Raw genomic sequence first — 27,987 nt, 5'->3', positions numbered from 1 at the left:
AATGCACAAACAGAAATCAGGTAAATGAGGCCTTGACATAGACGCCACTTTGGGGGTAATTATCCAATTTGTTTGCGGCAGCAGAGTTCTAACGAGCAGCCAATTACCAGGCAAAGGCTGCGCTGTAGAAACCTGTTGATTTAATTGAAAGAGCCACCATGGTTAGAGGGGGAGGGCTGGCAAACAATTTAATTATGAGCCAGCAGCCCGGGGCATTCTGGGACACGAGTCTATACCCCTGGGTGCGACTGCGTGTTTGCGGGAAAGTGGCATGAAATCAGCTTTGTGGCTCCACATATGTCAGATAAACGGAGCTTGAAACACGTCTGACCCTGCAGAGAAAGACGGACCGTGAGGAGAAAAATAGGACTAATAACTCTGCTGTGCTTGGCCCGTGTACGGCAATTTAGAATGGAAACAGAGCAGCTTGAATAAGAAGATTCTACTCTTTAACACCACTTAGCCTGAGATAATGCTATCACAATAACATAATACTGCCATTATAGGAACACTGTTTCAAATGTTAATATAGTCAAATCTATTTACCACAATCAAATAGGCCTATTAAAAAACATATACATAATCTATAAGCATGTTTTATTGTTTAATCGTTTGCACCATCACTGCACTATGTTGTTAGGTATGCTTGCATAATATATCAGCTTCATTGTTCACAGATTTTAATTTTTAATGTTGTATATTGAGAAAAACAAACAAAAAAAAACATTGCATGGTTTCAAGGTTTCAAAGCTCAAGGTATTTTAAACAAAAGGTTAATTTGTTGTGAAGACAGGACCTTCTGTGTTCCAAAGGTAAGATAACAACAAAAATTGTTCACAGTTCAAGACACATGCAGACAAAATGCATTAACAACTAAAATAAAAAAAATTAAAACAAGCGTCGGTGATTAAAGAAGCTGAAACTCAGAATTTAGATGATGAGAAAAGAATAAAGAACAGAGTTTGTTTTACACTGCAGCAGTAAAGTATGAAGATCTGATAGGTTCAGTTGTGGCTCACTTATAAACTTCACACTCACTTCACACTCATTTCAGAAAGTGAAACCCATATATTATATAGACTTGTTACACATACAGTGAACTATTTCAAGCCTGAATTTCTTGAAATGTTGATGATTATGGCGTACAGATAATGAAAACCCAATATTCATTGTCTCAGAAAATTAGAATATTACATAAAACCAATAAAAAAGGATATTTTAAACAGAAATGTCAGGCTTCTAAAAAGTATGTTCATTATATGCCTTCAGTACTCGGTTGGGCCTCCTTTTGCATGAATTACTGCATTAATGCAGCATGGCATGGAGGCGATCAGCCTGTTCACACTGCTCAGGTGTAATGGAAGCCCAGGTTGCTTTGATAGCGGCCATTAGGTCATCTGCATTGTTGGGTCTGGTGTCTCTCATCTTCCTCTTGACAATATCCCATAGATTCTCTATGGGGTTCAGGTCAGGCCAGTATGCTGGCCAATCAAGCACAACACCATGGTCATTGAACCAGCTTTTGGTACCTTTGGCAGTGTGGGCAGGTGCCAAATACTGCTGGAAAATGAAATCAGCATTTCCAAGGAAGCATGAAGTGCTTTAAAATGTCCTGGTGGATGGCTGCGTTGACTGTGGACTTCAGAAAACTCAGTGGACCAACACCAGCAGATGCCATGGCAGCCCAAATCATCACTGACTGTGGAAACTTCACACCTGACTTCAAGCAACGTCCACGTGGAACGTGGATTTTGTGCCTCTCCTCCAGACTCTCGGACTTTGATTTCCAAATGACATGCAAAATGTACTTTCACCTGAAAAGAGGACTTTGGACCACTGAGCAACAGTCCAGTTCTTTTTCTCCACGGCCAAGGTAAGACGCTTCTGACGTTGTCTCTGGTTCAGCAGTGGCTTGACACGAGGAATGCCATATTTGTAGCCCATGTCTAGGATTGGTATGTGCATAGTGGCTCCTGATGTGCTGACTCCAGCCTCAGTCCACTCCTTGTGAAACTCCCCCAAATTCTTGAATGGATTTTGTTTCCTCTCTAGGCTGCGGTTCTCCCTTATGCTGGTGCACCTTTTCCTACCACACTTTTTCAGTCCACTCAACTTTCTATGAATATGCTTGGATACAGCGCACTGTGAACTACCAGCTTCTTTAGCAATGACCTTTTGTGGCTCATCCTCCTCGTGGAGGGTGTCAATGACTGTCTTCTGGACATCTGTCAAGTCTGCAGCCTTCCCCATGATTGTGTAGCCTAATGACTCAGACTGAGGGGCCATTTCAAGGCTCAAGAAACTTAGCTGATTAGGGTGTGACACCATGACTTTCCAATATTCTAATTTTCTGAGACACTGAATTTTGGGTTTTTATTTCTGTAAGCCATAATCATCAACATATCAAGAAATAAAGGCTTGAAATATTTCACTCAATATGTAATGAGTCTATATAATAAATGGGTTTCACTTTCTAAAATGAGTGACAAAAAATCTTGAACATTTTCATGATAGTCTAATTTTTTTAAATGAACCTGTAGCCTAATAGCCTTCAGCCTTATATAGCCTGCTGGAATTTTGAATTGTAGGAAGTTCAATGTTTCCTTGACCTAAAATGAATGTCAAAATATCAGTTTAATACACTTTTGCAGCAGAGATGTTATTTTCTTTACATCATGCACACATTGAAGCATCATTTTTTTCTAGTATAGTTTCCAAAAAAGATACATGCATCATCTAGTTTCATCCTAACATATAGGATGAAATGAAATAAACAGTTTATGTTTAATTTATCCTATATTGTGTCGGTTGTAATATAGAATGATTTATGGCATGTGTTTTTTAAAAAGTACATAAGATGAGGAACTTCAAAAATAATTGCATGCTTGAAAAATTGCAATTGTAATATTGGGGGAGAAAAATATTGCATTCGATTTTTTTCCCCAAATCGTTCAGCCATGTTTCCAAAAACTATTAAAATGCAGATGCAATTAATCAGAACTGCTCATAAAATAGTCAGTTGTGAAATGGGACTCCACTGAGGCTGTCTGGATCTTGTAAATAGTGGCTCCAACATCAGAATACAATATATAAAAACATGCAGTTACAAATATAACCAGCTTTCTAAAGCATTTCATACTCTAGTTGTGAACTTTCTGATTAAGACTTGTTTATGGTTTCACCCAAACATATTTGCTGAATATTCAGTTACAATTTAAAAGCATATTTTCCCATAGAGCATGGCTTAATCATCGTCTTTCTCATGAAGTGATTCACATGAAGTAACTCACCTACTGCTGGGAAAGGGATGAACCTCTGCACCAAAAGCCTGGTAGTTGGGCTGAAGCGGCTTGCTTTCTTGATTAACACGTTCAACCCAACCTGCAAGCCAGACACACACATTCAGACAATCAGCAATAGTGTCAGAAGTTTTCAAAAAGCCATTGATATACATAAAATGCACCTGGATATTCATTAATAACCTAAAATAGGCAAAGCATTATTAAATATGGTCCCAGAGGAGAAAATCATGGCATAATAAAAACAATCACACTAAGTAGTAAATGCCTTATGGGGAAAAGAGATCAAATATTTGTCTTTGCATTAACCATTAAATATTGTACTTTACTGAACAGACGACAGGGAAGGTTGTAGTCAAAGGGCTATGAGCTCACAGCACACCATCACCACTTCAGCCCCCAGCTCTCCCAGGCCCGGCGGGGGGTCATCACCAGAGCAGACGTTTAATTGGAGGGCTCCTGCCCCCCTCCCCGCCCGTTGTTCCACCCTCCAGGCACCCTGTGATTTTTTTCTGTGCTTGTTGCCGTTGTCATGCCTGAGGGCAGCAGCCGGATGGGCACCCAGCAGGACTAGTAATTGGCTCGCTTTGAGCCCAGTGTCCACACTAAGAGCCGTGTCAGGCAGGTGTGTGAACGTCTATTATACTCTTTTGACATTTAAGTCTTTGATGACATAAAGGTAGAACAGAGGTTAAACTGCTTTGGGTATGTGAAAGTGGTTATATAAGGGTGACGACATATTAAATACACCATGTTCTGTGGTCAATCTAAATTGTAAATCAAATTGTTAATCTTTTACTTCGAATAACATGGAGACTAGGGAAACCTCTAAATAAATTATCTAAGACATTACCATTAGAAAGGTTTCATTTGGAAAGGAACCTCTCGTATGTTTTTCAGTTGCCTGAAGTCCAACAATGCGTTCATATTTATGTCTACCCGCTGATTTAAAAAACAAACAAACAAGATAATTATGGGAACTCACAGCAATGGAGACAGCACTGGTCACCGCTCCGACATATCCCTGGACAAATTTGGAAACTGGGGCAGGCTACATGAGAAGTAGATGAAAACATAACACAAGAATTTCATGCACCTGCAACTGACATAATAACACATTTTAAGACGTAAACATGTTGGTCCCATTGAAAATGTTTCAAATTTATTTCTCAAAGTGGCACAAACACAGTCAGAAATGTGGCCTAAGTTGGATTTACTCTTCCGTTTATACACCTCAGTCAGCCCCAAACTGGACCAGGCATTGGCTATGATTTCACTCCTCACTGTTACTGCAAAATGCAATTTTACTTCTGTTTTCTAAAGCATATTTTATCATGTATTTTGGATGATACATTTACGCCCTATGACAGCCTGTAAATCTAATATTGAAATTACTGAAACTTCTTACTAATTGCTCATTTTTAAAGTAAATGCATACTGGTTCCTGATATGGGTTATCTGTCTTGTGAATGTCTAATAATCTATAAAAGTGGTGGCCCTCAAAAGCTTATATTGTTCAACCACTATTCCAACATCATAAATGCATAGCCTATCAGAGGTTGAGTTGCTGTCTGCCCTTAATCACCATAAACTAGTGAAAGCATTCATTGCATTTGCATTCAATAAAGCATAGGTTTTAGTACAGAGCTGTAAAGCTGTTTTTCACTGTTTTACAAAAAACCAGTTTGATATTTGCTAACCTGTTAGCACAGTCAACCAGAAGAAGGCCCAATACTAACTGAAGCTAAAAGGGGTCATACTTCCCCAACCACATTGGTGATGAAAATACTTTGCTAATAAATCAATTTCTTCTTGGTGCTTTCAGACTGAAACAAAGTCAGTAGTCCAGTTAAATGACCTAATGAACCTTTGACTGTAGCTTAACTCTACATGTAAACGTACTCAGTGTGATTATGCCACTTTACTGCTGATACTTTACCTTTGAGGCGTTGCGGTTGCAGTAGTTAACACAGGCATTGTGACTCTGGTTTAACCACTACGACAGAGGAGAAAGTCACAGGAAAGGAAAGGACTTTGTTATTTATTATTTAGATATTGAAAACAAATGAAAGTTACTGGGCCTTTAAAAAAATATGTGTTTGCACTTTTTGCACCATCACATTGTTCTGTTTTTTACAACATCTAGCCAGGGCTGCAGGTGGAAACTCTCAGTATAAAGTAGTGTCCTACCTGTGTCATCTCTGTCTCACTGGTTTCCAAACTTTTTCTCAAGGCATACCTAACAAAAGCCAAAATCTCAAGGTGCATTATATTCATATCCATGCAAAATAGCCTCTTTAATACATATTACAATATCCTTAGTTGTTGTGTAGTTGTAGTAAAAATGTATGGTTGTAAAAATTCCCAGGTTACATCTAGATTTGCCTCAAAGCTCATCATCTGGGAACAACCGCTCTATCAATAAATACCTGTTGAATTAAATCAATGAAGCAAAAGAAATCGTGACTGTAAAACCAAATATATAAGACAACATGCTGAGATATGCACTGTCAAAATCTTATCTCCCTTGTTTGGCCATAAAGCTGCATTCAAAGACAACTGTACACTGTAAAGTAAATAAAGGTTGTAAATGTCTGGTTTAATTGAAAGGGCTCTTCAGTTTAAGACAAAGAGTGACTGAAATAAGTGGGCAGCCAGACTTGTAGACTGTGGGTCTTTACTTCACAACTATCAGTGTTATTGTAGGCCGAGAGCTTGATTACTGTAAAAGTAGCAGGATTACAAACTCTCCATGTTGAAAATAAATAGTACTAAAAAAGCGAGACGACTGCACAGAAACTACTTGTTGTGGACTAAATGCAATAGAAATCCCAACACAGAAAGACCGTTTTAACACTTGTTCCCCCCACAGGGACCCCCGAAAAACAGACTGCATCTTATATGGCAGTGAAATTATTACAGAATCTATTTACCTGCCAAAAAATGGTCGACACCAATGTTTGATTTGGGAGAAGGAGGCCAACAACCTGCACAAGAACAAGAAAAGTAAAAACTATCTACAGACTACAAACAGATGTGAAAATTAAAAAACAGGTACATATAATTATAAATGTCTTTGTAATTATAAATTACACTTCTAGCTCAGTAAAATAAACATACTGGCTTTTCAAAACTAATTTACAGTTATAAATAAATGTAAAGAAAAAAATAACGTACCACTGGTGTGCCAAATGGGATAAAACCTGCAAAGAGAGGGAGTTAGTTTTACCATCACAGAACTCTTCTTTTATTTTTAAATAAAATCTATTTCTCATATTGCAGTGTTAATCTATAAAGGTTTGATGGAGGGTTTTGGGGCTCATTAATACAAGATTTGACAAGCTCATGTTGTTAGGATGGACAAGTTAATAGTTGGAGTGTATCCCTCCTCCCTCATTTGTTCTCTTGCTCTGACACTCTAAAGTGGCTGTACAAAAAGGTGCTTTCAGACTGGACCAAAATACTTATGTTTGCTCCCTCAGAGGCCTCGAGAACGTCTCAGTCACTGTGGGAGAGAGGTTTTAATCAGCACCCAGCTGAGCGTGACCTTTCCCAGACAACCTGAAGAGCCCTGTTGAGTCTTGACGGTTCCTGGGGAGAACGACGCCTCCGTGCTGGACCACATAACAAGCCCCTAGATCCCTCTTCCCCCAAAGACTTCCACACCGAGCTACTGTACCTGACATCCGAAAGGGCATGAGGATCTTCTCCCCTGTGTCAGGGTGGATGATGGCCTGTAAAAAGAGCATAATGAGCAGCATAAAAACATAATGAGAACTGAATGATCTGGGTTTGTTCAGTTCGAGTGAGTCAGGATAAAGTTTTACAGTAGGTATGAAACTTCTAAAAAGTTTTTAGTTTAACTGGAATATAATTAGAATATATACAGTGAGAAATTTACAAAACCAAAAAAAAAAACCTACAGTATCCCTTTAGTGCAGCAGCCCTGCACCATAAGATAGAAGAGATGGAAATCTTTCCATACTGCTTCATTTTTGATAAGATAAGCTGATTTAGCCTTTGAAGACAGCCTTTAACATGCAAAGTATGAGGGCACTGTCATATCTGGATATGGGAACTTGGCTCTGTAAGGTATACCTAGTCCCACAAAATGACTCTTTTTCCAACCTTTATGTGCAGCCATGCTGCGCAAACAATTTCTCTTCATAATTCAGACAAGTTTTTATAATTTCATGTATGTTCTAACACATAGATTTCAAATAACAAATGATTTATTTTCAGAGGTGGTGATGAGGCTGTTTCAGTTCATGACCATGCTGAATTTTCCACAGATTAACAGAGCACGCTGTATTTAGAAATAATTAAAACATAACCAATTATTTCAATACAAAAATGTTATTCAATCATTAACAACTTTATAAAGCCCTAAAATAAGCTATTGCTGTGACTAATTTCCTGTGCCTGTAAATAATTTTCTGCTGGTTTAATCAGCAGCACCTGCAGTTCACTGACAGTCAGATATCTGTGGAAGTTGGCACTCAGCTGATTAACATCAGAGTCAATGTTTGATCACTATCTTTGTCATCTTAATAAACTTTCTAATGTTTCATTTTCCTGTTTTATCCACTGTGCTTGATGTCTACAGTGTAAACAGGACAGCACAAAGAGTGTTTGCCAATTCACTGACCCATAACACAACATGCAGATAATAAAGATAGCAAAGAGGCTCCAATGTGTGAGAAAGAGATAAAAAGGACATCTTACCTGCTTTACTTTTTGAGCTTGCCAAAGCTGTAGAGACAAAACAGAATGACTTGAATGAGAAAAAAATAATCAAAAATACTGAACTGTCCAACAAACATTGCTACTGATTGTGATGTCCGTTGTTTTATATGCAGCTAGATGCATTATGATTGCTATTCTTAATTCTAAGATCTGAGGATACACATGGTTTTTATATCCTACTGTGTAAAATATTGTTTTTTCTGATCAGTGTCTCTCTCTTCAAGCAACACTTTTTGTGTAACACTAGATTCTTACATTTTCTATCTTTCAATAAAACCTTCATTTAACAAGCAAAAAAAAAAAAAAAAAAAAAAACTTCTTCAAGTTTCTGATAGTCATTTTGAACCCAAATCAAGCTCCTTTTTCAATGGTGAAGGTCATGCCATGATCTTTGACCTACTTAAAGTTCCTTCTTTTCCTTCAAAATAAAAGCAGCTCTGAGTCCAGACAGGAAATAAAATAATTACTAAAACAGCACAAAAATCCAAAATGGGAAAAAAAAAAAAAAAAAAAAACAGTTTCAAATGCAAAATAGTGGAATTTCAAACTAGACAGGGGGTGGGGGGATCGATTATCTAAACTCTGAGATTTATCAGGTTTTGAACATTTATTGCATTTACAGCCCTAGTTTATAAAGTTCTATAATTGAATTTGCAAATATTGGTCAGAATTAAACTACAATTTTTAGAATACCAGGCAGAACATCTGCAGTCAGACATGTCTGATTACAAGTCATTAAACTTCCTCTTAAAAGCGTTGATTGAGACCAGCTCATTAAGTTTCAGCTCTTTTTGTTATTCATTCCAAGCAAAGAGAGCAGTAAACACTTATCCCCCCAGTTCACTTCTGACCTTTGGAGTGGACAGTTAGAAAAGATCATGAGGTTGGAGACAATAAAAGCCTGTGCTCTTCTGACTGAAGTAGGTCAGAGGGTATGAAAGAAGTAGACCAAGAAATACTGTGTGAACTGAAAATGCCAGTGTTTTAGTCAATGTGAAGACAAAGACCATCCAATAAAATCATGCAATAAACAGTGATGAGGGCTATAAAATTAGAGATGAACCAGAGCTCCATGATACACAGGGTTCAGAGTATGCAAGTTCTGACAGGAGGCTTACTTGTATAAAACATCTCCATAGCCTAGTGAAAAAACATAAAAGTGGCATAATGAGATCAGATATGCTCTCTTACTTGGTTTAAATTTCTTAATGTAGAGGCAACTGTTAACCACAGGGTTACTGCATGCTTTTGAAAATCATATTTAAGACTCCTTTAAGCTTAAAACACAGAAAAAGGATGTAATGTTTAGTGTGTAGTACCTGTGCTTTTCTGTTTTTCTGTGAGACTCCACGGCTTTGATTATCATCACCTCAAATGTCCTTTTCCCTAAGTCACCTCTACTCATTGCTTGCCTTCACCATTCAGTTTCTTTATTTTTCATCCTGTAAGCCAAGTTTCCTTGAACTTGCATTTTCCCATCTCCTTCTCCTTCCTCTAGCCCCTATGTGGTTGAAAAGTATCCAAACATGTCTCATACCAAGTACAATGTCAAATTTGAGATCACTCAAAAGAAAAACATGACTTCTAAGGACAATGCATGGCCTTAATTTCTAAAAATCGAATTTGAAGCCTTTCAAAAACATCTTAATGATTAGCAGGTACTCTGTGGCCAAGTTTCTGAGCTTTTACCTGAGCATCTGTGACTCCTGGAGGCAGACTTCCTTGTTTGAATTGGTCGAGAAGCTTCACACATTCCTGCAGCCGTTTCTATCAAAAATAGACAACAAAAGTTACTGAAATGTTGCAAATCTGACTCTACCCAGAATTCTTTGCGACAGATAATGGAATTTTATTTCAACAGTTATTCTGGCGTAGAAAATTACAACCGCTGTGCAAATAGCTTTTAAAACAGCTTAAAACTCTTAAAATGAGACCAAAAATGGGATTATTTAGCTTCTTTCTTGATAAGAAACAAAAATATTTAATTCAGCACTGCTATGGTGACTTAATTTTTCATTAGGTCATCTAAAATGAAACACCATCAAGTCATCTTCAACAAGAAACCATTAACCTTAATTATTCCCAGCATTATTAAACTATAGATTAACCGTTGATTCAAACTGTTAACATACAAAATACATACAGTATATCTAAGTCTGTAAAATGTTAAATCAGTCCCCTTTTCAAGCTGCTTGGTCCACTTTCAGATGCCTCCTTCTTTCTCTGTGTAAGCTACACAGCTCAGTGTGCGATAATTGTGTTTCACTAAAACTTCCATGCTGATTTCCAGTTGACAAATGAGTTCCCTAAAAGGTAATGAGCAGCTTTCTGTGGTGTGATCATTGTCTAATTCTGAGCAAAATACCAGATCATGTGGCCCAATTTGTTCTAATGAGCGTGCCATCTGCGTGTATGTGTGTAAGAGACCATGTGTGTGTGAGATCTACGACAAATCTCTACCATCCCTCTTCCACTCTCATCATTAAGGGCAAGTCGAGGCTATGCCTGGCCCAGCAGGATGCAAAGTGTGTTTTATAGTGTGTATGTGCCAGTGCACGAGAGCGCACACCCTTCACCCTTTCAGCTACCCCACATGTCCACACCTCATCACATCCCAGGAGCTACTGCCGCTATTACTGTCACCAAAGAGCCCGCTAACAGCTTCATTACCCAGAGCAGCCGAGCTCTGATGACTCCATGAGCAAAATTACCACAACACAACTAAAACCTGAGCAAACACTGGGACGGAAGAGCGGCACCAAAGACACTCTGCTGTTTAAAAGTTTTAAAATGTTTATAAAGGTTTAAAAAATCTCAAGAATTTAAATAACCAGGACAAATTTAGAGCCTGTCCAGTTTTTGTTTTCTCATTTGTTTCCCTTTTTATTGATGGACAACAAAAGACAAGATTAATTCTGGGTTAAACAAAAGTCAAATAAAAATTAATCATAACTAACATTTCTTTGTTTGATAAAAAATAAGCTTGATAGTTTATATCCTAATTCTTTCTCTCCATAGAACAAATGGGTCAGTTTTATCTGCAAGTTTAATTTGGAAAGGCTAATCTGCATCCAAAACAAAACAAAGAAAGCTGGTGCTTTCCCGCTGAGTGCTTTTTATTCATGTTCCTGTCAGTGCTGCATCACTTTGACCCTTATAGCGGTCTTTATCATCTTTCTGAGGCTGGCTTTTGCTTGGTCTACCCACCTCTGCTCTCAGCACCTCTTATCTCTCTTTATCAGTGCAAGACTTCTGCACCCTGTAAGTATTTTAGCATTTTCTGAGTTATTTTCAGAGACTTTGAAGGAAAAAAGTTCCTTAACAATATTTAAGCACTAGACCTAAATATATAACATCGGTTGTGACGCATCTTTAAATTTATTCAAGACTAAGATCCTATTTAAAGGGGCATTTTGGTATTTTTTAAGTTGGGTTGTAAAAGGTACTTGATGATAGTAGTGCCATTCGCCTCCAGTGATTTCAGAGTGTATTGCCCCTTCAAACAGGACACATTTGAAGAAGGCTATAAAGCATAACAGATGAGTATAGTTTCTCCACTTAATTTTGTGAGTTTAAGGTAAAAGTGGGCCAAAAATAATGTTGGTTTCATTGCAATGTACGAAACATTTTCAAGCATTTTATTTCATTTGTGTTTGCCACCATTTTGTATTGCAAGCTTTAGCTACGGGCTACACGCTCTTCAGCCTTTGTCTATCTGAACAGCTGTTGGGGTCTGTGGGCTAAACAATGCATTAACAGGGATTTAAATCCATTTCAGGCATTCAGAAATCAAGTGGTAATCCTTAGTATTTTGTGTGGATTCACCTCAATGAAAACAGACTGCATACAGAGGTGGTCTAGAATGCCTTCATCCGGACTGAATTGGCTGTACAGAAATAACATGTTCAGGCACACATTAAAGACCATCTCTACAACTGCACTGTCCGCCATATTCTACAAGTAAAAGAAAGGCATGGCTTTATCAATTGTCTATCCACGATTGGGAATGCAGTGAGAAGTGCAGTAGGTTGGTATTCAAATGCCAAAAATGATTGCTAATTCCTGATAATGCATTGCCTGAATCAGTGATCTTTAACTGGTGGGTCAGGACCAGGTACTGGGTCACAGAGATGTTTTCAACAGGCCCCTAGTGTGTACTGGAAAAAAAAATATGGCAGAAAGTCTGATGTATGCGGCTCCAAGCTGACATGATCATTGTAAGGTGAAAAGGAGAAAATTTGGGTTGCTTTCTATAGATCTAAACCTATTTCATCAACTTTGAATAACAAAGCTGGCTTCTTGTGAGCTCTAGAAAACAACCAAAATGAGGATGCTATTATGACATGAAACAAAACAGAATAAAATGCAGACACATATTTCCCCTTTGCAAGGATTGTCCTTTTTTTGCATGAATGTTTTATTCCATATGTTAACACATATTTTGCTCCACCTAAAGTACAAGGTGAAATATTTGTCCAAATAAACTTGAATGGCAGAAATCTTAAGAAATTTGGGACTCGATTTTTCATTAAAGAGACTATGCTGGATCCTGAGACCAGACCAGCTGAGGACCACTGGTCTATACAACCCCAAAAATATCAGTGTGTCCAAAACGCCTTGATCTGCAAGTCTGAATTCATGGACCAGAGTCCTGTGCAGCAATGATGTCTGTGCCTCACTAACCATTCCCTAAAAAGCAGTACCAGTTCAATGTAATAAAAAAAAGTTTGTTTACCTCTGTCACTAAGAGCGTGCTTGGGTCAATCACATCCAGGAAGTGCCTGAACCGACCAAGAAATGTGTTCTAGAAAAGAAGAAAAAGCATTAAACAAAATGGTATTTAAAGACAAGGTAATTAAGTGGAAAAAGATCAATTTCATTTTTATTAAATGTGAATACTCTTTTATATCAAACATTAATAAATATCAGACAACTTGTGGTGTTTTTAAAGTTTGTTGTTTTCAAAGCAAAAGAAGTTAAAAGTCCTAAAATCCTACTTTTAATCCAATATCCAATTTAAAAAATAACTTTTACTCAGATACAGGCAGCTAAATTAGATTCTGAGTTAGTTCTTTAAGCAGAAGGGTTCCAGCTGTTAGTCTGTACGCAGTCACATTGCAACATGCCAGCTGTTGTAACACAACAGGTGGAGCCTCCTCATTAATACGACAGACAAACTGTTTCATATCTGCATCTTTTACAGACTCCAATCCACTCACACCATTTGAGATTACTTTCCATAATGACTGTGCCAAAAATACCTTTCAATCATTTATTCAGCACTGAGCATAAGGAATAATTTAGTAGATACAGCAGCGCACCGTTTGGCTCTGAGTGGCACCATTCCCTCTCTAACTTCACTTTAATTACTCTAACTGCTAATTTGGATGAGAATCTGCTATCTGACTCGCTGCTGCGCCTGGTGACTTCCTGAGCATATGGACAGTTCATATAAACACGGCATAAGGGGGCAGATTTTGAGTCTGTTAAATTCAGCTGACACCACTACAAAAGAGAACTTATCTTACCTTATTTCAAGGATAAAAAATAACCCAACTGGTGTAACAATAACTTTTCCAGTCTGTCAGATTATATTCAATCTTGTAATCCTTTTCAATCATTGTATATCATTGTCTGATAGACACTATATACCGCTGAGAATGGACATTAATATTTCTTTAGTTCCACTGAAGTCAGTGGTAAGCATTATCCAGGCAAGATTTCCTTTTCCATGTAGTGCAGGAGTGTCAAACTCAAGGCCCGGGGACCAAATCCAGTCCGTGGTGCAGTTACACGGTCAAATAATGTTCTTATTATAACTGGCCCTATAGCATGAGGTCTGCAGATTTCCTCCAGTAAATGTAAACTTAACCTTGATGATATGAAACATCCCTAAGTCATAACAATGGGAAAAAATAAAGAGTAAAAATAACTAGATCAAAAGACGTGGGAAAACAAATTCCTTTGTGTTTTCATTTCATATTTTCAATTTTGCATTGCACAATTATTACTTAAATAAAATATTTGGACTTTTATTTCATATTTTGACCATTTTCAATATATTATTTTCACTTTTTGTCTCATATTTTGACCATTTCAACTTACAATTTTGACCGTTTATCTCATATTTTAAAATGTAAATTTATTGTTTTCACTTTTTACCTCACATTTTGACCTTTTCAATTGATTATTTTGACTTTTTATCTAATATTTTGACCTTTTCAATTGATTATTTCAACGTTGATATCATATTTTGACCTTTTAGGTGCACCATTTTCAATTTTAAGGCAGATTTTTGCCTTAAAAACATGATTGTGACTTTCTTTTTTTATATTTACCTATTAAAAGCATTCTTTTAACATCTAATTTCAATTTTTGACCTTTTGAAAAAATAATTTGGACTTTTTGTCTCAGATTTTGAGCCTTTTAACTTATCATTTGGACTTTTTAAATCTCAAAATCATTTACTATTATTGCTAACTTTTTTCCCCATAATTCATTACTGGCAAAAAATTAGGTTGATAGTTAAATGTGGACCCTGTTAGGCCCTCAGGTTAGACCTTAATTCAGAATCCAACCCCTTCTATGATTGAGTTTGACATCCTTGATTTAGTGTAAAGGCAGTCAATTCTTAAATTCCTTTAGTAGGTCAGTGGTTCCCAACCATTTTTCATTGGAGGCCCCTGTTTTGAAGACTTGTTTCAAAGTCAAGCTGAGACCCTCCAAGACCCGAACAAAAAAATTAAAGTGTCATATTGTTGCCAGAAAGCAACATCCATTTAAATGTTTTACTGATAAAACTCTAAGAAAGTGGCTCTTCACAGGTTTCTCTTACCAAAAGTCCAAACTGTTTATTAAGTGATTTTACTCAATATTTGGAAGTCTAATTTTGACAACCTCAGAGCAGACAAAGCCTGGCGCCCGCCCTGAGATCTTTGGCGCCTCCCCCCTAGGAGGTCCAGGACCCCAGGTTGGTAACCACTGTACTAGGCTACACTTACTTCGACATTATGAGCCTGAAAAAGAAACTATTTTCAAGTGTCAAGTGCTGGAGTTAAAGTATCATCAAGAAATTCAAAGAGAGCCACACGGTCCAGAACAAGCCTGGCAGAGGTAGGAAGAGAAAGATTTCAAAGACTCTGGAAAGAAAACTAGTGAGGGATGTGTCTAAAGACCCCAGAACAACTACCAAGACACTAGAGAAGGACTTAGCAAATCAGGAATTGTAACTTCAAGGAAGACAATCCTCAGAGCCGACCAGGCTGCAGAAACACCACTCCTGCAGAAGAGACGCCTTCAAGCCAGACTGAAGTACGCCAAGGACAACCTGAACAAGATTCTGCATACTGGACAAGCACTGGAGAGGCGTATAACCCATATAACTCCATCCTCACAGTGAACACAGCAGTGGGAGGATTATGCTGGGGATGCTTCGTTCATCTGGAACTGGGAATCTCATAAAGGTGGAAGGAATCATGAAGAAAGGATATGTGAAGATTTCGAAAGAAAACCTCAAGCAGTCAGCAGCAAAACTGTGTCAGAGTCATTATTTTGTCTTCCAACATGACAATAACCTAAAACATACATGAGGGTGCACGATATTATCAGTCTAGTATCTGTATCGGCACATATTAGCTAAAAAAGGCAAATATCAGTTTAGGCAGATATCAAAATTATATTTACATCCGATATTTTGCCTGTGTATTTCAGCATACATCGAATGTAAATTTTGTCCATATATAGCCTACTAATAAATTAGTGGAGTTTCAGGCTGAACCAACAGACCTGTGTCAGTTGAGGTCTTTTTCTTTATTTATCCTCGTTCTTTAAACTTTTTAGTATTTTTCAAGGACTAAAGCTTGTTTCCTTGGTCATCTTCAAACCTTAAATGGTGTCCAAAAGGCAAGAAATGTATTGTCCAAAAAGCGTATCTAAATATAGTTATTGATATTGGTTTGGGCTAAAATAAATCTGTAAATATCAGCATATCATATATAGACAGAAATCCAATATCATGCATCCCTGACATCCCTGGCTCCAGGTGAAGAACTACCTCCAGGAGACCAAAGTGAACGCCATTGGAAATCTGTGAGGTTAACTGAGGACCAAGGTCCATACCAGTAGACCACCAAATCTGGAGGAGCCTGAGAGAAGAATGGACTGGGATTTCTTTAGAGACTTGTTGAAAAGAACAACAAACGACTGCAGGCTTTTGTAAAGAAAAAAAGGAGACACAAGTGACTATTAGCATCAGGGGGGCTCATAATTTAGACCCTGGTAGTTTTTTCTAAAATAATTTTGTGTCTGTGTGAAAAGTGCAATAATATCAGCATCTAAAATAAAACTGGGAGGTTTGGAAAAGCGGTGTTGAAAATTCTGTACTCTGTTTAAAAGCACTTGGAAAATACTTTAAAAAAAAAAACATTTTAATGGGGAGGGGGGAATAATGCTGTCCTCATGGGTATTATGTAAATGAAGATAACTTAATAATTAATGCAGTTCAACAAGCCGAAGTGTTACTTGACCTATAAAAATGAATTTATTCCTGTGCTGATTAGTTTTAATTCCAACTGGCAATTGATTTCCTTGTGGCACTGATAAGCAAATATGGATTTTAACTCTACATGCTGTCGACTAGGCTCGCAGTAACGGTAGCAAAGCGGAGATTTTTAGCACTGGAATTTAGCTAGCTTAACGTTTTGCATTCAAGTTAGCTTCTTAACTGACTTATGTTATATTTGTAAATCAGCTCACCTGTATATTTGGTCAACACATTTTAAAAGAGCTGACACACCTGAGTCAGGTTATAACCTCAGAGGAAGGCAGTGGTTGATGTTTGCTTATCAAACTTAACCGTTGGCCTGAGTTAACCGTTGGAGATTTAAATCTTACGTAAGTTTGCGCAAGTTTTACAACGTCTACGTAATCCTGCGTAAGTCAGAAAGTCAAAATAATCGAAGTTTGACACACTTCAGGGGTAAATTAAAAGTCTGGAGTACAATCCCATTACTTTATTTTTAAATCAATCCATGGAAGCTTTTCTCGGTTAATGGATCGCTTGTTGGTCACAGGACAGCTGTACATCTAAAACTGTTAATGCTCCACTAAATGCTGGCATTGAGGAATCGTAGCAATTTAACAGATAACAGGAAACCAAAAATGACGTTAAATTAGCTCAACCATTGCTGTTAACGGAGGTGAAAGCAGGTGACCAAATATCCATATGCCTTGTCTATATGGGCCAAATGTCAACAGCTCCCTCATGCTTGAATTAGTAGAGTACAATTCAGTGAAGTGAAAAATAAAAGTACCTGGTCGAAACGAGACTTGCCAAGCTGGAATGTCGGATATTCTGACATGCTGCTGCAAACGTGCACAGATTTACACCAGCCTTTAACTTCTCTGCGGGGCTAACTCAACTGTTTTTAACAACACTTTATGGTGCTGCAGCTGCAAGGATTCTTCAGTGTTGAGGTGTTGCACCATGGGTAATGTAGTTCTTCCGGGTTCAAGTTGTGAATGAACTTTTGGGGCACACTACACTTCCCAGGAAAACTTGTTTGTTTCCATATATATTAAAGGAAAGTCAGGAGAGAGAAAATATTTTGCACAAGACTGAATGCATCAGATAATGAAAAGAGTTTGACATTTTGTGTTTCAGTGTTTGTGGGATGAATAAAGGAAGGAGAGATTTAAGTGTATAACATAGCCCCCTAGTGGTGTTATTGAGTAATGTCAACACTGTAGTGGTACGGATGTATAGTGACGGGACTAAACACATTACTCTGACATTTTTAATGAAATAATCTTTTTATTATTCAGTGGTTGAATTAATGTATTTACAGCACACAGATGCATTATAATTATAGTTAATTATGTCAAAACAAGGATCCTACATTTACTATTTATGCCTCTTACAAGAATGTGGAGTTTTATAATGTAAAATGAGTATCAATATGCTTAGAGCCATTGAGCATAATTCATGGAAAGACTCCAGCAGGTCATTTGATCATGTCATGTGTAGCATATTTCATGTTAATTAATATTTTTACACACTTTTGCATGTGTAAATATCACAGATTGACAGATTCTCAGACATTTCCCTCTGGACCTCACATGTGTGATTAATTCACAGACAGCCAAATGAGAGTTTATAGCACATAAAAGGGGATTTCACCTGGGATCCAACGGCTATACAGGTATGAGATTTGGCATAACACAACTGAGGTAATTTATATTGCTTTGCATAATTTTACAATTTCACATAGTTATTCATTTTCTTTACTGTGTTGTATTTAGGGAAGCTAAAAGATTAAGTTTGATAAGTGTTATTATTTAGAATATTTCAGTATTTATGTTGCCTTCATATTGATAGAAGAGGTGGGCTAGTTTTGGACTTGGTGTGGAGCATTACAAAAAGCAAGGTTATTATAGTTAACTAAAACTAACTACACAACGAAAACTAAAATTTGAAAATCATTTTAGTTAACTGAAACTAAATAAAAACTAAGCTTTACCAAAAATATGAAAATGAACTAAAATTGTATACTGCGCTTACAAAACTAACTAAAATAACAAATGGAGACAAAATACCCTTAGTTTTAGTCTTGGACACAACCAGACTGACTGGCACCTACACACAAGTCTGGGGAGTTTAAATTTGCCTGAATTGGTTGGTTAAGACTTTACACAGTGTTAGTTTTATGTCTGGGGTTGTATTTAAACATAATCTTTAAATGAATAAAATGATAAGTGATGAGTAGCCTGTTTGAATATGTTTTTAAAAATGTATGATGTTCACTCAGCCCTGATATGCATCTAAAAAAAAAAACACTAAAACTAATAAAAACTAAACTAAATAAAGCATTTTTGTAAAATTGAAGCAAAACTAACAAAGGAGCAGCACAAACTAATTAAAACTAAACTAAAATTGAACACAGAAAGTGAAAACAAAATAAAAATAAAAACTAATAGAAAAACAAAGATCTATTATAACCTTGGTAGAAAGGTTACTAGACACTTGGGTGGGCATGCAGAAAGATTTTTTTTTTTTTTTAACCGCAACTCAGAAATCACAAAGAGAAACCGTAAAAGGTCATTTTGTATGCAAGAAAAGTTTTCAAATTACAAAATAAACTTTATATTTATTGCCCAGACATTGACAGTTTGATCCTGCATACAATCCACTTTCCCTGTGCCACAGTTGCGAAAGTGGTTCTTAGTTATATTTCATATTTCACCAGCTTATGACACTATACTACACTATTATTCAAACAATGATGGCAGTAGAGGTTTATTGATGCTGCATATTATAAAAAAAACTATCGGTGGCAGTGTATTGAAACTATGATAAATAAGACATCACCAGATATATGGTAGCTATTCATAGAGGGCTGGTGGTTAAATGTTTCTACACACTGCATATTTTAAATTTGTTGCAAATGCAGACGTTGTGTCCTCAACAATAAACATATTTACTATTGCAAGTACTTGCCATTCTATGTCAAGCATAAAGGGTTTCTGTTGTCATATGTTGTACATAACAATGTGCAATACCTGTTCAATAGGAGACAGGTCTAGACTGCATACAGGCTCATCTTGTCTCTTTTAATGCACTGTCATATAGTTGTAACTTATGCAAGATGTCTCAGCATTGTCTATCTGTGGGTACAGCGACATTTTTGAAAAATATGGTGTCAAACTGGAAGCACATGTTGCTCCAAAACTTATATTTACCTCTCAATATTGATGGTTACTTCTCAGATGTGCAAGTAACCCATGCCATGGGCACTAATACACCCACGCACCAACACAGATGCAGACTTTTGAACTTTGTGTTGTTATCAGTCTGGATGGTCCTTCTCCTCCTCTTCCTCCAAAAGCATTTTAAATGTGTACTTGTCAGACCACAGCACACTTTCCCACTTTAGGTTAGTCCACCTCACATGAGCTCAGAGAAGTCTGCAGTGGTTCTGGATGTCATTGACATATGGCTTTCTCTTTGCATGTTAGGGTCTTAACTTACACTTGTAGATGCAGTGGCATACTGTGTTAACTGACACTGGTTTTCCTGACGTGTTCTTGCACCCAGACTGTAATATCCATCACAGAATGATGACAATTTTTAATGCAGTCTTGCCTAAGGGGGTCATTAAATATTTTTTGGCCTTGCCCCTTATACACAGAGGTTTCTCCATATTCTGTGAACATTTGGATGATATCATGGGCTGTAGATGGGGAAGTCTCTACAGTCCTTGTAATTGCACTTTCAGTAATCTTGCTCTTAGTGGTTGCACAGTGGTTGAGCAACTTTGCTAATCTTTTCTTGTCCATATCCCAACTTTTTTGGAGCATGTTGCAGGCATCAAAATAAGGGTATGAGTAAATTTCCAAACAAAGAATGCACTTCAGCAGTTTGAGCATTGAATATCATGTTTTATATCAGGAGTCCCAACCTGGGGTCCGGGACCCCTCCCAGGGGGACACCAAAGATCTTAGGGGGGTGTGAGGCTTTGTCTGCTCTGAGGCTACAAATTAGATTTGCAAATATTAACTAAATCATGATAAAGCAGTGATTAAGTTGTTCATACAAAGTCTTTTGATAAGAAAAGCATGCATAGGCCTTTATTAGGGTTTCATCAGTGAAACAATTAAAATCTGTGTTGATTTTTGGTGGCAGTGTGTCACTTTTTCTTCTGTCTTGGGTCCTGGGGGGGCTCTGCTTTTCTTAGGTGCATGTAGGGGGAGTGCTAAGGAAAAATAGTCGGAAAATACTGCTATATACAACTAAATATAGGGTGAAAAGGATTTGCAACTCGGAAGTTTTCAGTTTTTTCACATTTAACCAGTGTCCCAACTTTTTTGGAATTTGGGTCAGTAGAAGCCAGCATATGCACTTTATATCATGCTATTTATTTTATTTTTCCACATTCTTCAATATCATTACATGGTGCAGTGCAGGACAGATAGTTTGCTCTGGCGGGGCGTGCCGTGCCCCTGGGCCTAACCCTAACCCTTTTTGGCTGGGCACTCTGCACAGCAATCATCTTCCTTTGTTGCATTCAGGGCCAATATATGACATATTGCTGTGCTGTTATCTGCAATGTAACTCTAATTGTACATATTCCATTTTGTTCTCTCATATTTAACATTCATATCTAATTTCATTTCATTTCTTTTTAAAATTCCACTCTAATGCTTTTGTGCTATATGAATAAAGCAGGTAGTTTAATGAGTTTTTTCATTTCTCAGCACAAATCCAGTTATTAAATAAACTTTAAACCAGGCGCTAAATGAAGCTAGAGCTATAATGGAGCTGTAAGAGGCAAAACATTTATGCAAACACCCCAAATAAAGATTTACAACCAAACATACGGTGAGCAAGAAACACAAAATATTCTTTATTAAATATACAAAATTTGTGAAACAGAATTGCATCACGAATTGTAAACTTTCCAATCTTACATACTACCTTAAGCACATTCCACCGGCTACACAATCGAGGACAAAACACAATTGGTTTAAACTTAAATAAAAATAAACCTTCAAAATGGAAGACATGGAAGAGGACATTTATTTACTCTTGTAAGTGCCGAGTCACATTGAAATTATGTCTCTACGGTCATCTATGCACTTTGTATTGCGATCAGCAGAACTGAGATGACACGATTGTTTTTGGGATGTTTTTTTTTTCTTGTATGCTTCAAGCTCACTGGAGAATCACTGTTGTGGTGTCGAAGGAGGCCAAGTGCTTAAATCACAGAGCGATTAGAAAGTGCAGTACGGTGTAAAGTAGATCTAACTATACCGCTATCGACAAACAGGTACAGTAGGGCTATGTTCTGACGGTTAAGTAGTGCAAGAACATCCACGAATGCTGTTAAAAGTGGCTTCATATCAGAATACTTTATGGTGCATCCATCTGCTCCTTAGATTAAGTTTCAAGGCTTCTTTTTTGGCATGACTGCTCGTTTTCTATTGGTATGCATACACTTTATTCTTGTGCAGTGATTTAAACAATATAGAAAAGAAATGTAAGAAAGTGAATAGATGGCTTTTCTTTCTCAAAACCTGCCTTGAGCCTTGACAAGTCAAATGAAGTGCTAGATTTTTCTAAAACAAACAAAAATAAGGCAGCGTTTGGCATTTCAATACGGCATATATGCTGTAAAACGCGGTATATATCCCTTTGTAACACCTGAAAGCAGTAGCGATATGCGTGCTCGAGCAGAAGCGGATGTGACACACGAACACTGAGGGAGAGGGGGAGTCAAGTACCGGCATGTCGCAGGCATTTTTCTCCACGCCGGAGTCGTGTTGATAACAAACGCACAGGGGAAGGCAGAAGCATGAGATCAGAGAAGCTGTGATGCACTGATCTTGATACTGAGTGATAACTGTCTTCACCTGATTAACACCGTGACCCACACAAGTATCAGTTAGCTTATTAGGCTGAGCATCATGGGTAATTTCAAGACATGCCCATAGAAACAGAAAGAAGAAAAGGAAAAGGGGACGAGGGAGGAAAAAAGGAAGGAACAAGCAAAAGATAAACAGCAGTCATCATCGATCGTAGAAAATAAACCATTCACTTGCTGGCTAAGAACACTTTTGAACATTCAGAAGCTACAATCAGTTCCCAGTGATGTGCACGTGACGAGGCTGAACTCTCACACTGTTCATTTGGTTTGTAGTTTAAATAACTAGTCAGAGCACTCGATATTCAGAGGGGAACATTTGTGGAGTCAATCCAGAACATGCACAATCTGCAAAGGTGTTGCCAATTAAATCAGATATTTTCCCTCTAATACCCAAGGATTTTCTCAGATGTTTTCTCAAGTTCGAAGCAGCCACTGGTACAGATAATTCAAGTCAAAGCATGGTCTATTATCCATCGAAACACCGTCAAACCTCTCAGCTAAATAGGAGTCTTAATCCAGTTTAGCATTACGACTGGAAACATGAATATGGTTAGCCTGTCTGCACTATGATAATTGGTAAATATCCATGTATTTTAGGGTGGGAAAGCACCTGCCACCAGCCATGCAGGTATTTTTGAGCAGCGTCAGGAGAATTTGGTCAACCTATCTGCATCTGGAGAAGGTAAATAAAAGTAGCATATGAGAATGATCTTGTGACAGTAAACGGCAGAAACTGAGTCCTGGTTTTCTGCTTATTCCTGCAGACTTCACGATAAGAACTGAGCAGAGCGACTCGCTCACCAACCAAAGAGCCCTGCCTTCTCTTCCCTGTGCCAAATGTTTACAGTCAGCTGTGAGCTCCAATGGTTTGACTCAGAGTAGTGTTGCAGATATCTAAACAAGGCCTGAATTCTGATGTGAGGTTGCAGGGATTGTGCACAAAATGTTTAAGTTTTGCAAGTTGCATGCTTATTATGTAGGAATATGCCATAGAAACCTTTCACTTTATTGAATAGCCTTTAACCTTGACAACTAAAAGCTTTGCATTCTACATTATATCAGTGGTTCTCAACTCATGGGCCGGGACCCAAAAGTGGGCTGTGAAACGCCCTTTTCAGTTGCTCACAGATGTGTCCCTTGGAAAAAAACTGCTGTCTTAGGTCCAAGCTCTACTGTCTTTTATTAGATACATCTAATTAAAAAAAATCTCAAAAATTTAGGTCACAATTCTCCTTGAGGAGTTGATGGGGAGTCCCGTGACTCAACCAGTCAAGAACCACTGAATTATATTACATTATATTGACTGTTAAAATAAATTGGCTGGCTTGCTGGTAGATTGTCAAAGCCACAGTGGCAGGTAGGCAAAAAGTTTATAACCAACCCTGGCATACACGTATAAGCACTTAGATGCATTGTTGTGGTTGGTTTATGTGCAACTTTCTTAGCTAACAGCTGCATTCAGTGACATCTCTATTTTTCTGTTCATCTTGGGCTGGGTTGCAGCAGCAGGTTAAGCAAATTAACCCAAAAAAAACCCATCCGCAGAAATGACTAGGCCCCTCATTTTTGTTAACAGTACATTTTTGTGTCACATGCACCTCCTTTTCTTGTCCTTTCATTTCCAGCAGGGCTGTACAAAGATCAACATTTTTAACTGCAATTAATTCCATAATTTCTGTAGTTAATTACACCTATTTTATTACATTTAAAATGCATCTTAAACTGTTACTGTGTCATTTTGGATTTTTTCTACTGTCTAACACTGAAGGTAAATGACTTCCTGTTGGGATACAGGCTTGCTTACACAGGCAGATCTAAGATTATGATATGAACTGAACTACAGAGAAAGAAACTTGTTATTGATTGAAGCGGAAGGGGACAGCAAATGTTTGCTAACACATGGTTTAGATGACTTCTGACTTGTCAACTGTGGCTGTCTGTTTTTTTTAAAGTGAAATGAGACATTAAGGAGCAGTGCTGGACTTATTTTACATCACTGTGGCTGCAGGGACACACTGGCGTGGCTTAACCCAAGTGTGTTGAAAGCGACAATAAATCATGATTAATTGCGATTTAAAAAAATAGCGGCCTAATTGTGGAACCTGTGGTCTATTACGGTGAGGTCCTGGTAAGGCTGTACAGAGTCCAAAATTAAACTGCCCAAGAGTTAAGTTGGACTGGCACATTGTTAATATTATAAAACAAAGGAAAAAAGAATGATTTAATGCATACTGCACCAGTCGTGAGCACATTGTTTTAAGGTCATGCCTATGCCTGCAGTAAAGACCAAGAGCTTCGACTCCAGATAGAACCTGGGCCAAACAATAAAATCAAAACACACCTCACCTTTCTGTCTTTATAGTAAGTTCTTATAATGTTGATTTATGCCAGTGTTCACTTTTTAGATAAGCTTGATTTTAATTATTTAATGTGTGCTGTAAAGGGGGGCATAGAAAGAGGAATACCTGCATGGTTGACAGCTCTAATGACAAAAGAGGCTCCTGAAGCGCTGTGTGGACCAGATTAGCATTTCTATTTCAGTTAGGAAAAGAGGGGGCAAGTTAAAACTACAGCCAAGTCTACTGGCCATCTCTGGCTATCAATGTAAATGTCAAATGGAGGGTGTTTTGGCTTCACTTTAGTACAATGGGATGAGATGCATGGGGTTAACCAAGACTCCAGGAAGTTGCTGTACTTAGCTGCTGTCAACCCAAAACACACATTCATAGCACTAAAATGACCCATGGCTGTCCTCTTTTCCTGTAAAATCATCTGTATTATTACTACAAGGGCTTTAGATTGAGCCATGGTAGTCTTTTACAGCTTTATGCCAGGCTTAATGCTTCCAAACCCCATTTCAATATTTATATTTCAGGCTTTAAAGTGTTATTTATCTGCTTATACCACTCTGCAAAGCTAAACAAATAAAGGTGCTTCCAGAAAAGTCGACCTGCTCCATGAACCATGAAAACACACTTGTAGAAACTTGAAGCATACTTGAGTTTCACTGCAGTGAGCAGTGTTTGTTTATTTATAATGGTGTCGGGGATGTGTTAGAGGTGTGTAATGCAGCCGTTCTGAGATTGGAATCTTTTGAAAACTTCCTTTTGGGCAGATCTTTGATGCTCGGAAATCTGAAGCCTGAGAGCTTCTGCTGAAACAACAAGATGCACAAATTTATATTTTTTTTCTTGCTTTAAATTTCAGATTAAATCACTTTGAAAGTAATCAGATTAAGGCCTCTTTTGGTTATGCATCTGTTGTTCCAACTACTGCATTGCTTTCCAGTTTTCCAGAGACTTTGCAGCTGCTTTATTTCCTACAATATAGCGCACCAAGGAATTCTGGATTTTGAAACTTTTGTTGGACTAAACAGTCAATCTGAGGAGTCAAATTTTTGTGACAGCTTCCAGATGTTTAGTAGACCAGACGATCATTATATTAGCTGAATGAATAGCCTTTAAATTCAATGAAAAATAAAACAACACATGGCAGAGGGCCCCTCTATCTTGTCAAAGACCCACTTTCTGCCAGCTGAATATACATCTTGGATAATGTGCCTTTTTGCAGTGCATGGTCTCTGCATTCCTCCTTCCATAACACCACTATGAAACTGAAACAAAAGCATGCAAATATTCACAATGATCAACGGCTGTTTGGATCCAGTTTCAAGTATCTGCACGATGAGTTTCATTCTGCAGTGAACTGAGGTGAAACCAAAGGCTGCCTTGAAGGTATAAAATCTTCAATTCTCATGTTATGCTGTGGCAGATGAAAACAGATTTAAAGAAGGTAATTTGTACTGAGACAGGCATAAACAGTGCCCCCTAAACGTGTTAGCGCTCCTCCTAGTAGATGGCAACACTTTCAGAAAAGTGCATGTTTTATGGATCGACTCCACCATTTCTCTCTTTTTTTGTGATAAGGTGATAGAAGTGACAGGTGAGGTGAAAAGGAGGAATCATTTTTCTACAATCAGGATCCCAAAGTGGAAGCATGTGGGTTTCACTCCTCTGTGAACTAAAAACCAACCGTCTGTGTGAACCTGAAAACAACCTGAGGACCCGCTACATTCAGAAACCGAACCTATCGACGAGGACGCGTCGCAGCACAGTAAAGCATGCCGGCTGGAACCCTCTCCTCGACATCTCTCAGTGCCTAGATATTTGTATCAAAAAGGACAGCATAGCAGTGAAAAGACTAAAGAGCTGTTGTGGAGGTTAGAGTGAACAGATGCGGACTGAACTGCAAACCCTTCCTCCTCCGTTCGTCACTTTAGCTTGGAGCGCACTTGCAGGAGAGTAGGTTTCTGCTCCATGATTCGCACCAGCAACGTGTCTATGTAGTCCTCCAGATCTCTGACCTGCGGCTTCAGCTTCTTCAGCTCCACCTCGCGTTTAGCCAGCAGGATTTTCTGACGCTCATATTCGGCCTTCTGCCTCTCCAGCTCCGCCTCCCGCTGCACCAGCAGGGCGACCAGTTCGCTGTGGGTCAGGTGGTAGTACGAGCCCGCGCCTTCTGTCAGAGACTGAGCAAAGAGAGGATACAAAGTCAGGTCTTAGACCATAAACCTGTTTGAGGACATCCACGAAATCTACCTTATCTATCAGCTTTGCAAAGTTTGTAGACCAATAAGTAAATATGCTGGTTTGACTGTAAATACTCTTCAGCTAAAGACATTAGGTGACAGTGAAGGTGGAGAGTGTCTGTGTGCTTCAAAGCAATCACTGCAGGCTGAGAGCTCAACAACCGTGTTAATGCTAGCAGTGTTCATAGAAAAAGAGCTGCACAGAAACTGCATACTGTGGACTTAAAAGAATGCAATAAAAGTCATCACATAGGAAGATAGCTTACATCAGGGATGTCCAAACTCTGGCCCACAGTCCAGTTGTGATTGGCCCGCAGTAGACTTTAGAAATTACATTAAATAAGGCCCACATTTGAGCTTGATGCTTGTGCCTGATTGAATTGTTCTTTTAGTACTAGGCTGTGCTACCATGCTAATTCTGTAAACAAACATCATGTCAAGAAGAATTTATTGATGTTTTTTTGTGATTAAATTAAGAAACTCGCAACCAAAATGATACTAATATCTTGTTTTCTAACTCCCTGATTAATAATATTCCAGGGACGGAGCTAGTGGTAGCCTGGGCCAAACAGGGCCCCCTGAAATCTGACTGGCATCCCCAGAAACCTGGAAATGATTGTCTATTTGCCTTTTCCGCCATTAAATCGAGCATGGTAGTTCAGGCACGGCCATAATTGAGATCAGCTGACATCTAGCTGATTTTCTGCAAGTACACTGTTAGCCAATCGCTCTTATGCTGCCTTATCTATACTGCTCTTGTAACCCTCCTCTACCCCAGCTCCTCCTTCATTCTGCTTCTGACTTAATCATTGCCCTTCTGTTGTCATTTTTGCCTGCTCTGCTCTGAGATTTCTTGCTGCTTCTCTCCCTGCCTCAGGCTTTCCTTATTGGCATAGGAAAAAACTCAATGACCAGCAATAAGTGCTAAATAATG

At 38.2% G+C, this 27,987-nt stretch overlaps 2 protein-coding genes across 3 annotated transcripts in view; both read right to left on the bottom strand.

The window, feature by feature from the left end:
* Positions 1 to 17,511, bottom strand: part of sfxn5a (sideroflexin 5a) — a 29,334-nt gene extending 11,823 nt beyond the window's left edge. The window contains exons 1-10 of the mRNA XM_041812993.1: positions 17,357 to 17,511; positions 12,781 to 12,849; positions 9,735 to 9,812; positions 8,025 to 8,051; positions 6,979 to 7,033; positions 6,477 to 6,502; positions 6,233 to 6,286; positions 5,239 to 5,295; positions 4,285 to 4,350; positions 3,291 to 3,381 (exon numbers count right to left, since the gene is read on the bottom strand). Coding sequence (XP_041668927.1) covers positions 3,291 to 3,381; positions 4,285 to 4,350; positions 5,239 to 5,295; positions 6,233 to 6,286; positions 6,477 to 6,502; positions 6,979 to 7,033; positions 8,025 to 8,051; positions 9,735 to 9,812; positions 12,781 to 12,849; positions 17,357 to 17,404 — 571 coding nt within the window. The 5' untranslated portion in view covers positions 17,405 to 17,511. The remainder of the gene's footprint in view (positions 1 to 3,290; positions 3,382 to 4,284; positions 4,351 to 5,238; positions 5,296 to 6,232; positions 6,287 to 6,476; positions 6,503 to 6,978; positions 7,034 to 8,024; positions 8,052 to 9,734; positions 9,813 to 12,780; positions 12,850 to 17,356) is intronic.
* Positions 17,512 to 21,425: 3,914 nt separating this feature from the next.
* Positions 21,426 to 27,987, bottom strand: part of rab11fip5a (RAB11 family interacting protein 5a (class I)) — a 53,764-nt gene continuing 47,202 nt past the window's right edge. For both annotated transcript variants that reach the window (XM_041813491.1, XM_041813493.1), the window contains exon 6: positions 21,426 to 26,993. In XM_041813491.1, coding sequence (XP_041669425.1) covers positions 26,736 to 26,993 — 258 coding nt within the window. In that variant the 3' untranslated portion in view covers positions 21,426 to 26,735. The remainder of the gene's footprint in view (positions 26,994 to 27,987) is intronic.

The sequence above is a fragment of the Cheilinus undulatus genome, linkage group 18 (assembly GCF_018320785.1).
Source record: "Cheilinus undulatus linkage group 18, ASM1832078v1, whole genome shotgun sequence".
NCBI lineage: Eukaryota > Metazoa > Chordata > Actinopteri > Labriformes > Labridae > Cheilinus > Cheilinus undulatus.
Note: the sequence above shows the minus strand (reverse complement) of the source record. Positions and strands in the feature narration are given on the sequence as shown.